This window comes from Thamnophis elegans, chromosome 15 (genome assembly GCF_009769535.1).
Source record: "Thamnophis elegans isolate rThaEle1 chromosome 15, rThaEle1.pri, whole genome shotgun sequence".
NCBI lineage: Eukaryota > Metazoa > Chordata > Lepidosauria > Squamata > Colubridae > Thamnophis > Thamnophis elegans.
The window spans coordinates 2,856,407-2,873,467 of record NC_045555.1 but is presented as its reverse complement, the minus strand read 5'-3'; the positions used below and the strand labels follow the sequence as shown (position 1 = coordinate 2,873,467).

Here is a 17,061-nt window from a genome sequence, read left to right as displayed (position 1 = left end):
GGTTAATAAACCATGATCAGCATGTAACCTAGAGCTATATTGGTATATTGTTTTGTTCAGAAGGCAGTTCAGCTGATCGACATGAAAAGTACTGCCGAGATTTGGGTAAAATTCGTAATTGTATTGTTTCCTTAAAGCATAGTTAATTTGTTCTTCAGTCAGCATAGGCAATAATATAGAGGGACTGATGTATTCCACCAATTCTGGTGCTTTCTAACTTCACTATTCTTTGGGGGCCTCCCTTCGTGCATCATTCCAAATAAGCAACATTAAATTCCATCAATTACCTGTTGAGAATTTGCTTTAGGAAAAGGGTGTTTTCCAACTAAGGAAGACATAATAACACACTAAACAATCCTGCAGAATGATTGCCATCCTTTAAAATGTTTGCTCTGTTAATTAGAGGGAAAAATTGGGACTTAGGGAATGAATAGCCAGCCCTATTCTGTGCTATCCTGATTTTCAGTGTTTTATTTTTATGCCAGGATACCATTTCCCCACAGCCCTTCCCAATGAGTAACAACTATGAGACGGAGTTACACTCAACGTTGATGAAGGGAAGGGTCTCTGGGTCCCAGAACAATTCTTTTTCAACCGCTAAGTGTCCCTTCTCCGCTGTTCTGAAATATATAAATGAATTGCCACCATCTCCAAATCGCGCTGTTTTAAAATAAGAAAAACAATTTTAGATCAGAGAGTTGCACCCACGGATTGCTTCCATAAATGACATTCATTCTTTTCTTTTCTTTTCTTTTTTAAAAAATAGGTGATCCTTGTACCATTTCGTCACAGATGGAACTGGAAGAAGCCTTCCGTTTGTACTGTCGGTACAGAGACGAAGGGCTTATTATTCATGGCAAGTTTTGAGACTTGTAGTTTAGCAAACCATTTTGTTGAGCTGTATCTTCTCAGATCAGAAATCCTGCTTCGGTTCTTCCGTTCTGTCTTCTTTCTCAAGCAAGCGCAAAAGTGCAGTGTTTAGGCATCCACTGGCCTCTTCTTTGGATTGGTGCTGAACAACAAGATCTGACCTTTAGCCATTTTACGCTTATAACACAATCCTATCTACCTACCGCAACAAATAACCAGGAGGTGTGCTTTGTGGTCTCTTTGATACCAATGCCACTGGTGAAATTTCTTTTCTCTGTCTCGGCTCTAGAACATTTTCCTAAGAAGACCTACCTTGTATTAAAATCTCTTTGAGGACTTGGTGAAGATGCTCACTATTGGGGGAAGGGCCTTTACCATAGGAGTCTCTTGCCTATTTTAACCAAATCACTCTTTTACGGGCTTTAAAAACGCTTGCTCACTGTCACTGGCATGATTCGGTTGCAATTTTCTTGTCTTACAACTTTGTGTTTTGTGTAATCTTAGGAGCCATGTAACCTTTTGATCAAGCAGAACTGGTGTATCAATGTCTTGATAAAATAAATGAGATGCGATTATAAATTACAAGCTGTTTGTTAAAAAAAAAACCCACAGAAAAATCATAGGAATTTTATCTTCTGCAGATTCTGATTGTTCTGATTTGAATAATTTTATGCTTCCTATGTGTGAGATTGCTCCCTGCTCATCCTTTCCTTTTCCGAGGATTATTTTCACTGCCAATAACTCCTTTCTCTGCATGTTGCTGAGCCTGACTTTCCTTTCAGTAATTGGTGTTTGCAAAGAATTCTCATGTTTATAAAATTCCCAGTTTTGTGATTAAGGAAGTAGTCTGTCACTGTCACATTTATTCAAAAGACTGAGTAGCTAGGAAAGACTCCTCTGTAGGAAATATATATATCTATATTTATATATTTATGATGCGTATTTTATGTTTTTGATGCAGTCTTCCCAAGCATTCCAGAACAACCCGGCATGCGGTGTCCTGGTGAAGATCGTAAGTATCGGGGCACAAAATTCTGTTTTTTTAGAAAGTTTTAGCACGTGCCTTCCTCTTTTGATTTTCCTTCAAAATATTTCTGGCCCGCAAAGGCAAAATGACAATGTAGTTTTGATGCATTGCTAGGCAGACATTTTCTCACATGGTAAATAATATTTAAATAGTGTGTTGTTTTATTCAAATTACCCCAAGGCATTCATGTAGCAATTGTCTGCCTTTCTTTCAAGCAGCATTTTAAATTTCACCCTGGAGTGTATGGTTGCTTTAGCAAAATTCTAGGAAAAACTACAGAGAGGTGCATTATTGTGTCTGCATTCTCTGAAGTACCTTTTTTGCTCTAAAGAACTGCACATTCTTATTCTAAATCAGTATTAACTCCTTATTTAGAGGCCTCATTTTCCCAACTGGATTTATCTCAATGGAGAAGAATACTAACAGCCTCCGACGTGGAAAGACAAACAGGCAGTTACTCATTTTAGAGTCTTTTGCTCCTGATGTAATTAGAAGGGGGAAAAAATTGAGTACATAGTGGCATCTCTGGGAAGGGGCCAGGAAAATGAAGATGGTGGTTACAACTGTGTGATCAGTAAGCCATGTCCCTTTGTACATACCCTGTTTCCCCGAAAATAAGACTTCCCCGGATAGTAAGCACAATTGGGCTTTTGAGCGCATGCACTAAAATAAGCCCTCCCTGAAAATATTACAACGCAGCAGCCTTGAGATGACCACGCTCGCCGCCTCCTGCACCTCAAAAATAATAAGACCTCCCCAAAAATAGGGCCAAGCATGAGTAGTTAATGTAGGGATTCTGCTGAAGTTGCTCTAACCTATTTTGTAAACAGCCGCACCCACCTATATTAATAAATTATGGATTAAAAAGGGGAAAGATAATCCAATTTATGTAAATCTGGAGGTAATTCCTGTGAGAGAGTACTTGACAAGATTTTGCTTGTAGCTCTGTTCTAATTTCCATTTGCTTTTCATTAGGGACAGCAGGCAAATAAATACATTTTAAATATATATCGATATAGATAGATATGTATAAAGAAAACCAAGCAATTTTTGGTGAAACGAAACAGTTCAAAGTTGCATCCGCTGATTTTATAGTATTTGGGAATATTATTCACTTCAACTGTCAACACAACATTATTGTTCCAAGCTAAAACTTAACAACAAAGAGGAAGGAAAGAGGATTTTCATACTTTACAAAAGGACTAAAGGATTATATGTGAAAATCATATCCACAATATTTTAATCCTATTTAATTTGCCAATGTGTTGGGACTCTAACAATTTAGCCCAGACTAATAGGACAAAGTTCATCACTGTCAGTAAGATTACGTTCTTCTGTCAATCAGACTAGTTAACTTTCCCTTTATTTAAATCTAAAACTTGGATCCTATGTCAGAAAAATAAGTCTTCATAAGTCAAATAAGGACTTCAATTCCCACAATTCCCCAGCCAGGGAATTGAAGCCCACCCATCTTAAAGTGGCCAAGATTGAGAAACACAATTTGAAAGATTTGTTTGGCTGGAGAAGAACCAAAGGGGAGAAAAATCTATAAGGAGAAGCTGTAAAGCTAGATGGGAAATACTTTTAAAACTGTCAAGTATTTTACTGATACAACTCTTACTTGCTCTAGGAAACAAGATTAACTAAACTAATGTTACCCTGCGGTAAGATGGGCAGCCAATAAATTTGATAAATAAATGTTTGGGCGGAAAAACAGTTGCAGCCAAAAACTGAGCGATCTAACAATCGTGTGAATGGAATTGGCATAAGGCTAGTTTCAGCACAGAGAAATGAATTGGATGTGGAGCTGGTTTCCCCCAGAATTATCCTCAGCGATTTGTTTTGCAAAAATTCAGTATTTGAGGAGATACTTCCATTCTTTTGCATGGAAGAAAAAACACGTAATGACTGTATTTCTATTTAGTATGTACCAAGAAACCCACATTAATTGTTGAGATTGATTATCAAGCTGCCAGGTGCATTAATTAGCCTCTTCCAGGTGACATGAAACAAGAAATTGCTCTCTTGGATGCAGAACAGTTTTCTGTTTCTGTTTTAAAAGATTTTTGACTAGCAGCAATAATAATTTTAGCTTTACTATGATAGCTAGTAAATTGGAGTGGGTGGGGAAACCTTTGTCTAAAAGGCTATTCAATCCAGCTGGGTATGAGAGATATCAGACATGTCATTGGCATCAAGAAGAAAGTACAGGGTTTTTTTTCTCACAAAATTTGCTTGCAAAAAATTATTACCAATGCATAAATCCCTTTCTTTGCTAAATGGAATCAAGGTAAGTGGGACCAATACACAACTTGATTTGAATTACTGGGGTAGTCTCGGATAATGATCGGCAGAAAAAAAAACCCTTACTTGACAAGTTAATCTTTCATTTAGCTCTGATGCTGCTCCGTGGCATTTAGCACTTTGAAAGACACATGATGGAGTTGTCCCCCTATCTGACCATGGTGTCATATAGATGCTTTTCACAAAAAACATTTAGAGACACTTGAAAGGTTATGCTTTGTATGATTAAAGATGGTTTTCCTCCTCTTCTGATTGGGTAGACATACAAGCAATATGTACCTCTAGTTCTGTAAGCAATTTTGCCGTTCCTAAGCTATAGTGCAACCGAGAGTCAGTTGAAATGCTGGCTTGACTCAGAGTTCGCTTAAATAAGTAGTAATTCAGTGGCAAACTGATAACAAGGCAGCTTATTACTTGAAAAAGAAGTGAATTATTATGGGTGAAAGTTATCAATATCTTGAATACTTCATCACCATCATTTTAGCCATTATCTATCCACTGCAGAATGAAGGCCCCTTCCGCGTGTTTCCAACTCATACAATCCTGAGCTTTCTTTTGCCAATTGGACCCATAATATTTGCAGATGTTGTAGATCCATCTTGTTTTGGGTCTCTTGTGGATGCTTTTGATCAAGTGGGATCCATTTCTGTGACCCCCCCTCAGTCCACCTGACCTCAGTTCTTCTTGCGATGCGACCGGATCATTTCCACTTCGATCCTTTTACTCTTTGGGTGGCATCGCCAATGTTCGTTTCTTCTGTAATCCACATCTTGTCTTGTGATGCTGAGCATGCGTATTTGTCCATGGCTCTGTCACTTTTTAAATACTTGAATACGCCTAAATCATTATTGCTTGTGTAGGGTCTCTAACGGCAGTTGCCCTGTGGCGGATGCTTTTGGAGATGCAATACTAAACTCAACCCTCTTCACACGGACCATTGCTAATACTGGAGCCAGATCGACTGCCTCCAACCTTGTGGACTTCAACTCCCAGAATTCTCCAGACAGCATGGCTGCCTGAGGAATTCTGGGAGTTGAAGTCCACAAATCTTACCAGTTGCTAAGTCTGGAGACCTCTGAAATAGGGGGCAAATTTGGGTTGAAACGGAGACCCACATCTGCATGAACCTTGGTTGGGTTGAGGTTTGATTGCTTTGATCATCTTCTTTTAATGACCCCCATAATCCTTTGCAGAGTGTGGGCAACTGAATGGATCTGTGTGTTTACTGGCCGGATGCCCTTCCTGTCGCCAGTGCAGAGCAGATATATATATATATTCTCATTGTGCCCAGAGATAGAAACATCTTACCTAGGATTGAATTCACAGACTTCTGGTTGTGAGGCGAGATTGCTTTGATGCTATATTCAAATTATCTTGTCTTAGTTCTCTGGAATGAGAAATTTGCAAGTTTATATGGCAAAACAGTTATGCCCTAAAAGTGTGTGCCATCTGCCCCCCCCCCCAAAAAAAAAACTGGAGGTGCACTCCTACAGAGCCAGGCAATCTTAGGCCATCTTGGTATGATTTCATCTTAACAGGTACCCATCTTATGACCGTTTGTAAGAGGAAGCCCCTAAGGTTCATATTTTGCAAGAAATGCATAGCAGAGAGTTTCTTGTCTCATTGAAAGGGTTATATAATAATAAATGGCTTTTACAGTTTTGTCCTTGTAGAACATACTTTGAATCTTTACAGTATGGATGACAGTCGCTGGAGAAATGTTTTTGTGCTCAGCTCAGAAATAAATGGAAGGAAACACCCCCAACAGCTAAATGTAAAATATACGCTTCTATAAATCCACAGCTACCTTGATTTAAAACACTGGCAGCTACCGCTCTGTGGTTTGTTACAAGCCATTGTTTCCACTGTGGCTCAAAGCCCAACAAAATTCGCCTTCTTCACATAGATACAGCTAGTCCTCGACTTAACGACTAAAACGGAACATCTTTGTTACTAAGCGAGACCAGTTTGTGCACCATTTTATGACCTTTCTTGCCACAGTTGCTAAGGGAATCACTGCTGTTGTTAAGTAAAAAAAAAATTCTTATAATTTACTTCTTTTCTGTAAGCCGCCCGGAGTCCTCCGGGATTGGGCGGCCTATAAATTCATTAAATACAAATACAAGTAACGTGATTAAGCGAATCTGGCTCCCCCCATTGACTTGGCTTGTTAGAACATCGTTAAAAAGTTGATCTCATGACCCCCAGGCGGGACGCTGCAACCGTCATAAATATGAGTCAGTTGCCAAGTGTCTGAATTTAGATCACAGGACTGTCGGGATGCTGCACAGTGTAACTGTGAAAAACGATCTTTCTGTGCCATTGTAAACGGTCCCTATTGTAAGTTCAGTTCCCCCACCATAGAGTCTCCTCCTAGCACGGCGTCCTTTTTCCTCTACCTGTCCTAACCAAAAGCCCTATCAATTGTAGAGCTGACAGACGATAGGGAGTCACAGCAGAGGAATAAAACGAGCCACATGTGGCTCCGGAGCCGCAGCTTGCTGACCCCTGAACTAACCACAGCTTTTAAAATAATTTTAGTGTATCATTAGTTTAAAAGATTAATCTCCAGGTAACGCAATGTTCTCACCACAACAGAGCAGGCCTAAATAATCTTTGGGGACCCCTTTAAATTAGAAAAAATTATTCAGTGATGCAAAGGAAGTGGCTTGATTTTGAGGAGATCTGGATTTTTAAACATCTAGTAAGCCTGTTGTAGCTGTTGCACTACCAGTTGGATGTGCATGTTACCATAGAAGGGTGCGGAATCGTGGCACCATCTCTCCAGAGCAATGGTGGGGGGGTGGAAATCAGATCTGTAAAAATAGACCCACTCGGTCAAGAGCTGAACCCGCGGCAATAACGATCAGCTACACTTATTAAAGATATCTCCACGGCATTATCTCACAAAGTCGCTTGATTTGACAGCCCCATTATAAATTATGGATTTGTATAGATTAGCGTAACTCGCCTGACCTAATTCTTCACTGATATGTGTAGGAAGCACGCTGTCCCGCTGTTTCAGTGGTCAGCCTGAATTAACACATGAAACACTTGAAAAGGCAGTTCCGGAGAAGACAGGTGATAAATGTCTTGGAGATACACTAAATTACTACCATATATTTCATCGTCCTCCAGTTCCGAAAAAGGTGTCTATAACTCGGGAACCAACGTTAATTGATGGCATTAATTTCCAACGATTAGCAGCTAATATCTGAAGCGGCTGTGTATAAATCAGTTTGTTTCAATTTATGTCGTCATTAGAGGCTTTTAAACATCCAAATAATTTCCTTCTGTATACCCTGTACATTATCTGTCTATAGCCATGATGGCGAACTTATGGCACATGTGGCACGCAGATCCCTCTGCGGACATGCGAGCTGTCGGCCCAGCTCAGCCACACTGCGCATACCCGCGCGCCTCCCACTGGCCAGCTGATTTTCGGGCCGTGCATGCACAAGGGGCAGGACGCATGCAGAAGACATGTATGCATGTGCTGGGGGGAAGTCGCGTATGCATGTGGGGAGGGAGGCACGTGGGGCAGTGCGCCCCCCTTCCCTTTGGCCCTTTTTTGGCCCCAGGAGACTGCAGGGTGGCCTACGAGGCCCAAAACGGCCCATGCGCAGTAGGTGGAGCAGGTGGGTGGGGTGTTATGCACACATTGCATTGTGGGTGCGGGTGCACAGGTGCGTGCTGTTGCATGCGCACACTTTCAGCATGCAACGACAAAAAGGTTAGTCTTCATAGTCTATAGAATAGTTTGTGCTCCACCATACATAGAATCAAGATCATGTGAAGTGTTGATACCAGTTTATAAGGCCTTGGGAAGGCCACACTTGGAATACGGCATCCAGTTTTGGTCGCCACGATGTAGAAAAGATATGGAGACTCTAGAAAGAGTGCAGAGAAGAGCAACAAAGAGGATTAGGGGACTGGAGGCTAAAACATATCAAGAACAGTTGCAGGAACTGGGTATGTCTAGTTTAATAGAAGGACTAGGGGAGACATGATCAAAGTCTTCCAATATCTCAGGGGTTGCCACAAAGAAGAGGGAGTCAAGATATTCTCCAGGGCACCTGAGGGCAGGACAAGAAGCAATGGGTGGAAACTAATCAAGGAGAGAAGCAACTTAGAACTGAGGAGAAATTTCCTGACAGTGAGAACAATTAATCAGGGGAACAAAAGTTGCCACCGGGAGTTGTGAATGCCCCAACACTGGAAGTCTCTAAGAAGATGTTGGATAGCCATTTGTCTGATACAGTATAGGGTTTCCTGCCTAGGCAGAGGGTTGGACTAGAAGACCTCCAAGGTCCCTTCCAACTCTGCTATTGTATTGTATACTGCTATAATTCTCACTAAAAATAACTCACCCCCCCTCCCCCCCAATCTCGGGGAAAGCTTGTTTTAATTGATCCTAAAATTCTCACTCATTCTCCTGTCTGGTTGTTTACAGTGAGCCATATTTACATTTCTGTGCCTGGGAATTATTTTGGGAGACCGGAGCGAGAAATTTCAATTCTCCCGTTTCCCTCAAAATAGGCTGCCACTTAAATTAGCAATCTGTTAGCACACGATCATTTTCTACAATGGGGAGAAAAATATGGACATTCTGGAATGAATCGAACAGACAGTGTGTGGTTAATTGTCCCTCCTCTCTTTATCATGAAAGCAGATTCTTGTTTGTATTAGGCGGTTACACAATGCTTACATTTACTGTTGTGTGAAGTAAACACTCTTTTGGGTGGGGGGGGGTTTGCCGGTTTTTTTAAAGGGTCGCTTCCTCCAAATTTCTTGCAGACCTTTGACTTCACATCGTTTCCTTAGTGTGATTTTTTTTAAAAAACAAAATTCAGACTAGGAATTTTCTATTGATAGGATTATGTGGCAAAAGATACAACTTGTTTTTAACTACAGGTGTGACCAAAATTCACCCTGAAATTTCTGTTGTTAAGTGAGACAGTGGTTGAGTGAATTGTGCCCCGTTTTCCTTTCCACATTTTGTTAAGTGAATCGCTGCGGTTGTTAAGTTAGTCACACAGTTGCCCTGAAGGTCGCAAAAGGGGATCATGTCAACCGTCATAAGTACGAATCAGAGGCCAAGCGCCTGAATTTTGATCATGTGACTGTGGGGATGCTGCAATGGTCATAAGTGTGAAAAACTGTCCTGAGTCACTCCCCCCCCCCCCGGTGCTGATGGAACTTTTAATGGACAGTAAACAAACTGTCATAGATCGGAGGCGACCTGCACATTTGCAGCACTGTCATTTTCAAAGCAGACTTCCCACTTGCTCGTTCCCCCCCCCAAAAAAACCCCTCCCTGGAAATCCTCCCTCGATCCCCTCCCCTCCACTTCCTATTTGTCTCCACCAGTGTGTGCTTCTCCCAGGATTTTGTGGTGCGCGACCACATAGTTTCCTTCATTGGAGGAGGGCGATAAGGGCGCAGACAAGATAATACACCCTCTGATTTTTAGCATAAGAGGGGGAGGGTTTCCTGGGGAAGGGCTCATGGCCTCTGCTGGCTTCTGTATCAAAAGCATCTCCCTTCGGCAGGCTCAAGATCCCCCTGCTTAGCTGGGGAGGCCTAAGAGCCACTGATTTAGGCTGAACATTGGGAAATCTACTACATTCCCACGGCATTTAAAGTACATGCATTATTTTATTGGGGTTTGGTTTTTTTTTTTTGTATAGCACACACCCCTGGTGATGCTTTCCACTCTCTGCCTCGGAGAAAAAAATTGCTCCTTAAATTGCTTCCAGATGCAATCCTCAGCTGGCTCACCGCATGTCTGAAACCGTCTCTCCTTAAAACCCAATCAGTTCTCCCCTCCCTCCCTCCCTCTCCCCCCATCTCTCTCTCTCTCCCCTCCCCTCTTTCCAGACCCTTGCCAACGTACCCTTCCCCAAGGCACCTCTCCGTAACATTTGGGGAAACCGAGTCGTGCTTTTTTCTCTCCTCGCCTCCCCGGCATCCATGCCGTGTTTTAGTTGGTGCCTCGGCTGCCAGCGAGAGCCTCCCAAGGGGGCCAGTCCAACCCGAGCCTGGATACATGAGGCAGAGATGTGAGAGAACTAGGAGAACCAGCCTTCCATTAAATATTTGCTCTTAATATTCCGGCTTCTTCCCGCCCGCCGTCGTCCTTCTTTTTTGGGGGGGGGGGGGTTTGTCTAGCAGCCGCCAAACAGCAGCACCAGGAGCAGCAGCAATGAATTAGCCGGCAAGGAGAGCCCGGCAGCATCCTTGACTGCATTGTAAAGCATAACAAATTACATGCGGAGGAAGGAAAGGACTAAAACTCAGTGAGTAACGCTTCCACCCCCACCCCACCCCCCTTCTCCCTCGATTTCCTGTGTTTTTTTTTACTGCAATTGTTAGGGCGATGCAGTCGGTCTGGGCGCGGAGGGCGAGGGATTGTAACGGCAGCAGCACCAGCATTGGACATGCACTGGGGTGGACCAGTCCACCTTGCCCGTCGCCGCGGTTGCAACCCACACAGATCTCGCCGCTTATTGGGATGTAGCTGAGACAGCGCTGAGAAAGGCAGGGAGGGGGGGCCGGGGAGGGTTTGCCCTGAAAAGACGTTCCCCCGCCAGGTGACAGGCTTTAGGGAGGGGGGAGAGAGAGAGAGAGGGAGAGAGAGACCAGACAGAGGCGTCTGCGGAGGGATGCTGCTCGTCAGGGCCGATGAAGGAGATGTACCCCAAAAAACCTGACGGTACGTCTGCGGCCTGTTTTGTGGCGAGGAGGTGGTGGTGGGGGAGATGGTCGCCTTCTGGTTTGGATTTCTGACATCTTTCCGAAGCAGCAGCCTGGGAAAAGAGCGGGCGCCAGCATCCAGGAGAATAGAGATGGTACTGCATTGCTACATTAGGCGACATCGATCCGTTGAATGGGCAAATTGGATTTTGTGCGGGAGATCAGCCGGGGGACTCACCCCAAATCACTTTTTAATCCGGCTTTTTATTCCTTTCGGTTTTTTTTAAATTTCCAGCCGAGAAAATGAAGAAAAGATGCTTTCGGTGGTTGTTGTTGTCGTTGTTGTGGTGTAGCTGGGCTTTTCTTACTCATGCCCTTTTTATAGACAGGGGTTCCTTGGATGTGATGGTGGGAGTGGGCATGTAATTGGATTTGTTGTCAGGAGCCTTGGGCCTGTTTTATTTATTTTATTTTCGCCTCCTACTTGCTTCGTCCGATACAGGTTGAATATTTGATATTTGTCTCCACTGACAATGTCAGTGATCGGTGTGTCCCTTTGGCTGTAAGTGCCAAGGAAATCCGTAACTCCTTGCATGCTTTTCTGGTGCTTAGACATTATTTTCCCCCTGGACCCTCGGTTGTATCGTACAGAGGATGCTACGCATTGTTATCTAGAGGAAGAAAGTCATAGTGTATGGTCCAATACGTGAATTGTCTCTCCGTTCCTGGCCCTGTAAACACACTGTGTGACTCACAGCTTTTCCCTTCAATTGTTGCCGTATTAGCAGCCATGCTTAGGTTATTCAGAGCACGTGAACGAGAACCCTTCCTCCCGCGAAGAAAGGAAGGAGCGTGAGAGATGATGAGGCAACTCTGGCGATAGCAGCTTTGCTTGCAGAGAGAGTAAACCTTTTGTGCTACGGCTAGCAAGGCAAAGTGTGGGGATTGGTTTTGTGTGGGTGTGTAAGGGAAATTGAAACCGGCGCCTTTGTGAAAATATAAATAAATTTGCCGGCCTGCATTTGCAGCAATTCAGGACTTCCAAGTCTGCTCCCCTCATTGAAACAGACTCTTTATTTTGGAAGAGAAACGCAGACCTTTAATAGGATAATTCCCATCTGATGTTTGTGGTTACCTAGTTGGAAGCGTTTATGTTTGGGGCAATAGCAAAAAAAAGCTGTCGTTTGTTCTTTCTTTCTTTCCTTCTTCCCTCCCTCTTTCTTTCTTTCTTTCTTTCTTTCTTTCTTTCTTTCTTTCTTTCTTTCTTTCTTTCTTTCCTTCTTCTTTCTTTCTCCCCCCCCTCCCCAAACAACCGGAATTTCTTCCCTAAGGAAATATGCTTTTGAAACCCCAAGGGGCTTTTAAGAATTGATCTTTATTTATTTATTTATTACATTTATATGATCTTCTCATGAGTTTGCTGTTTATAAAGAAGGGGGAGAAATAGCATCGTTCAGGCCCAACCTTTTTGGACACTGGAATGTGTGCAGTTGGTTCTTGAAAGAACCTTTGTTGGTTTTGAATTCTCGGAGTGCACATCTATCTCCCCTCTCTTTTTTTTTTACACTTCGAACTTAGAGGGAGGCCGTAGGGTTATTTCTAGCATTGGGGTGTGGTTTGTATAATCATCACCACCACATACAATTAGGTATTGAAGCTATGTCATTGTTTTCTTTCTTCTTTTAATTCCAAGTATGTTAGTTCTATCTCTCAAGGCCTAGGATATAAATAACTTTATATATAAATTTATATTTGCAAATATTCAAACAGCAGGGGATGGATTTCCATGCCTGGCTAGAGTGAAATTTTACTTATGCTATCTATGGTCAACTTTGAGGTGTCTTTGGTGCTCTCTGAACTTGCTTGTTTTCTTGCAGACGTTTCATTGCCCAACTAGATAACACCATCAGTGCTAGTTAAGGAATGGGATTTGTTCTCAGTTTATATTCTGATAGCTTGTCTAGGAGCCAAGGTGGCGCAGTGGTTAAATGCAGCACTGCAGGCTACTGCTAGATCAGCAGGTCAGCGGTTCAAATCTCACCGGCTCAGGGTTGACTCAGCCTTCCATCCTTCCGAGGTGGGTAAAATGAGGACCCAGATTGTTGGGGGCAATATGCTGACTCTCTGTAAACCGCTTAGAGAGGCCTGAAAGGCCTATGAAGCGGTATATAAGTCTACTGCTATTGCTATTGCTATCTGGGTGGGTGGGGGCGGTTGAGATTCTTTGGTTGGGCTGGGGTAGTGCTTGCTTGATGGTTGGTCTGAAGTTAACCTTGGAGCTAATCTATGCTGATCTGCGTTCCAATTACTGGTGGAGAGGTGCTGGTGTCTTTTTATCTTTTGGGCTGGGTGATTGTCTCTTTTGCATAGTCTATACCCTCTTTCCCTGAAAATAGGACCTCCCCGGATAATAAGCCCAATCGGGCCTTTGAGCACACGCGCTAAAATAAGCCCTCCTCCCAAAAAATAAGCCCTCCCCAAAAATAAAATAAGACCTTGTCTTATTTTTTGGGGGGAAACACGGTAGATGTTGTTGATGTCTATGTGTCTGTTGATGGCTGATTTATCAGAGTGTCAGGCTTGTAGGATCAACTTCGCAGAATTGGAGGAAATGGTTTTTTTTAGGATATTTCACTTCCACTTTTCATTGATGAATAGGTACAGTATTTTTGGAGTATAAGATGCACCTTTCCCCCCCTCAAAAAAGGATGAAAATCTGGGTGCATCTTATACACTGAATACAGCATTTTTTTGCCTCCCGAAACCCCGCCTCCTTCACAAAAATAGACACGCAGAGGGTTTGGGAGGCCTGCAAAGTGCTCCTGGGGGCTGGGGAGGGCAAAAATGAGTGAAAAATGGGCTGTTTTTTGCTCGTTTTTGCCTCCCCCAGCCCCCAGTAGCACTCTACAAGTCTCCCAAAATCTATGCATGCCCTGTTTTTTGCAACAAAAAAAAAAGGGCCCGTTTTTGCAAAAAAAATGGCTGTAGTTTTGCTCGTTTTTGCCCCCAGTCCCCAGGAGCACTTTGCAGGCCTCTCAAACTATCTGCATGTTCTGTTTTCCATAAAAAAAATAGGTTGCAGAGGGTTTGGGAGGCCTGCAAAGTGCGAAAACTTTTTTAAAAAAAAAATTATCTCATCAAAATCTTGATGCGTCTTATACTCCGAAAAATACAGCAATTGAGAATCCCCATGAATGGCAGTCCTCACAGGCGTCTAAAACTCCCCATCTTTTGAATGACGGTTAAGTAAACAGGATTATTGCATCTGTGTTGTGTTGTGTGGGTGACGCTTGTGTCCCCCATCCAGGCTTCCAAGTCACTTCCGTTAAAGATTATTACAGCCCTGTCTCGTGTTTATGTTGCCATTGTTTCTTGAACGCTCTTTTGTCAAATTGGATCATAACTGGCTGGCGTGCCGGTTATTTCAAATGGCAGCTATGCTGAATGTGCTGCTTTTTTTAAAGTACTTTTTCCTTTACGTGCAGAAGAATCATGGGCAAAATGGGAATCTTAAGGTTGGGGTTTTTTTTGGTCCACAGGGCAAATCTGATTCTACTTCAACTTACATGGTTTGGGGAGTTTTGCGAGATGGTAAGTAGAATCAAAGGCAATGGGGGAATCGGGGCTTCTGGAGTTGGATGAAATAGATGTGAAAAAACCTGTTGTTCAAAAGTGCGGCCTTTAAACCTGCCCATCTCTAATTGTTGCTTCTTTCGAAATTGTCCCACGAGTCAGTGTCTAATCCAGGTGGGTGATGTAACAAGTAAGATTCACAGCATGGCTGCAGATCTGTTGATGTAAGAGATTTAAGAGATATTACTTTGGGATAATATTTTGGTCTTGTGTTAACTCCAAGAAGAAGGAACTTGGTCATTCAACAGGCTTTCCTGCATGAGGTGATTGTCCCTTCAGATGAGCAAACAAGAATTGTGACACAAAAGACTTACGTATGGCTATTAACATCTGTATTTCTCATCAGTAGAATAGAATAGAATAGAATAGACTTCTTCATTGGCCAAGTGTAATTGAAAGTAAAGTAGAGTAGAATAGAATAGAATAGAATAATAGAATAGAACAGAACAGAATAGAATTCTTTATTGACCATGTGTGATTGAAGGTAAAGTAGAATAGAATAGAATAATAATAGAACAGAACAGAACAAAATATAATTCTTTATTGGCCAAGTGTGATTGAAAGTAGAGTAGAGTAGAGTATAATAGAATAGAATTCTTTATTGGCCAGGTGTGATTGGATACACAAGGAGTTTGTCTTCGGGCTCTGAGTATACATTAAAAATACATTCATCAAGAATCATAAGATACACTTCGTGATAGTCATGGATATTAAATAAGCAATGAAATCATTCTAGGAACTAAATAATATAAATCATAAAGATACAAGCAACAAGGTTATAGTCATAAGTAGGAGGAGATGGGTAATATGAAGGATGAGAAGAACAACAGTAATGCAGTCTTAGTATTACTTACACATACGTATTCAAGAGGTAAGCAGACTTTGAATATTCCAGGGAGATTCTGATGCACTTGTGAATGACTCAAGGGGACAAACCATGTTCTGAGAAGCCACGATTGACATGGTTAAACAAAGGCAACTGTTGTAATAGGTTGTAAAAGCGTGGGTAATTGTGAGCATAAGTCTGGGTAATTGTAAGCATGAAAGAGTACTAGAACTTGGAAATGGAAATAAAGGATATTAAATTGAATGTATTTGGATAAGCATATAGAAGCGACCAACATAAATCAGTTTAAATTAGATGATTACATGGTTGAAGACTTAGGCCATAGAAAGGAACGTTAGGACAGCAACATTAAAAAATCATTGCTGAGTGTAATGCTGGATTTTTACCCAGTTAACAGAGGATCATATCTATTAAAATGAAGAGATGGATATACATTCAACATCATTGACACATACTATAGATGTAATCTCAGGAATTATATAAGGGTGGAAATTACAATATCAAGAGAAGACTACTAATTTGTGATTGAAATGAACGTATGGATTGCAATAATGTTGGCAATAATAGAATTTTGTAAGGAGAATTGTTCATTTATTGCTAGCCTCTGCTTCAAACGATCCATGGACATCTGCAGGTATCTAACATGGGATAAGGAAACACACAGTGGGAAAATGCAGTCCAGCAACTAAGATGTTATGGAACAGATCTTGATCGTGTTAAATGCAGAGAAATACAGTGCATGAAAGATTTGGCTTGTAGGAAATGCACTCAGAATATAAGATCCCCATAAGAAACAGATTCATCATCCATAGCTTTTAAAAGAGGAAAAGATCCCATAGAATAAGCTTTCATAATCGCTGAAGAAAGATGGTTGGCCTTGAATGATTGCACAATGACTAAATTCAGACTTCTGGTGTGAAGCCAGGAGAAGACACAACAACAGCTCATTCAAGGACGCAATCAGGGGAGGAAAGTGGAGATAAGAGATTAGGGGGAAAAATCACTGAAAAAAGTACCGCGAAGCTAGCAATACTTGAGAATAATCACGAGATTTGACTGTAGCAGATAAGTTTAAAGGAAAATGAAGTGACTGAAATGCAGATGATAAAATCTGCATTTTGTCACTCTGTCTTTTCCTGTCTTTCCTAAGGAATATCCACATAGCTTTGAGGCCTTTCTGTTCGCTTCTGGGCATTATTATCTTACTTTCATCATTCCCGTTTGATATACAGATGTAACACAGATAAAGTTTTGCTCCTAAATAGAAGTAAATGCTGGTTTTAGTCTCGTTGGGAGTTGATCCTGGCTTAATCTTGAGCTGGGTTTAAGGCAAGTGAAAAAAAGGGCTGCGAAGAACGCCTTCCCATGTTCTTGAAGAGGGACCTCCAAACTTGGCCATTTTTAAACTTGTACACTTCAACTCCCAGAATTCCCCAGCCAGTGCTGGCTGAGGAATTCTGTGAGTTGAAGTCCACAAGTCTTAAAGTACTCAGGTTTAGAAATCCCTGATCTTGAACAAGAGAAAATATTGTATTTTCATTACGCCTGTAAACTGAGAAGGCTGTTAAAAATAACCATACGTGGGACTTCAGGTTCATAGCCATGGTAATAAAGGTGCCTTTATTAGCTCAGTTCTTATTAGGAAGTCGCTTAATTCATCATGTAAACTTTTTCCAGTGAAAAC

At 41.9% G+C, this 17,061-nt stretch overlaps 1 protein-coding gene across 1 annotated transcript in view; it reads left to right on the top strand.

Annotated features, from left to right (window-relative positions):
* Positions 1-17,061, top strand: part of PRKCZ (protein kinase C zeta) — a 73,943-nt gene that overhangs the window by 10,040 nt on the left and 46,842 nt on the right. The window contains exons 5-6 of the mRNA XM_032231843.1: positions 767-856; positions 1,832-1,882. Coding sequence (XP_032087734.1) covers positions 767-856; positions 1,832-1,882 — 141 coding nt within the window. The remainder of the gene's footprint in view (positions 1-766; positions 857-1,831; positions 1,883-17,061) is intronic.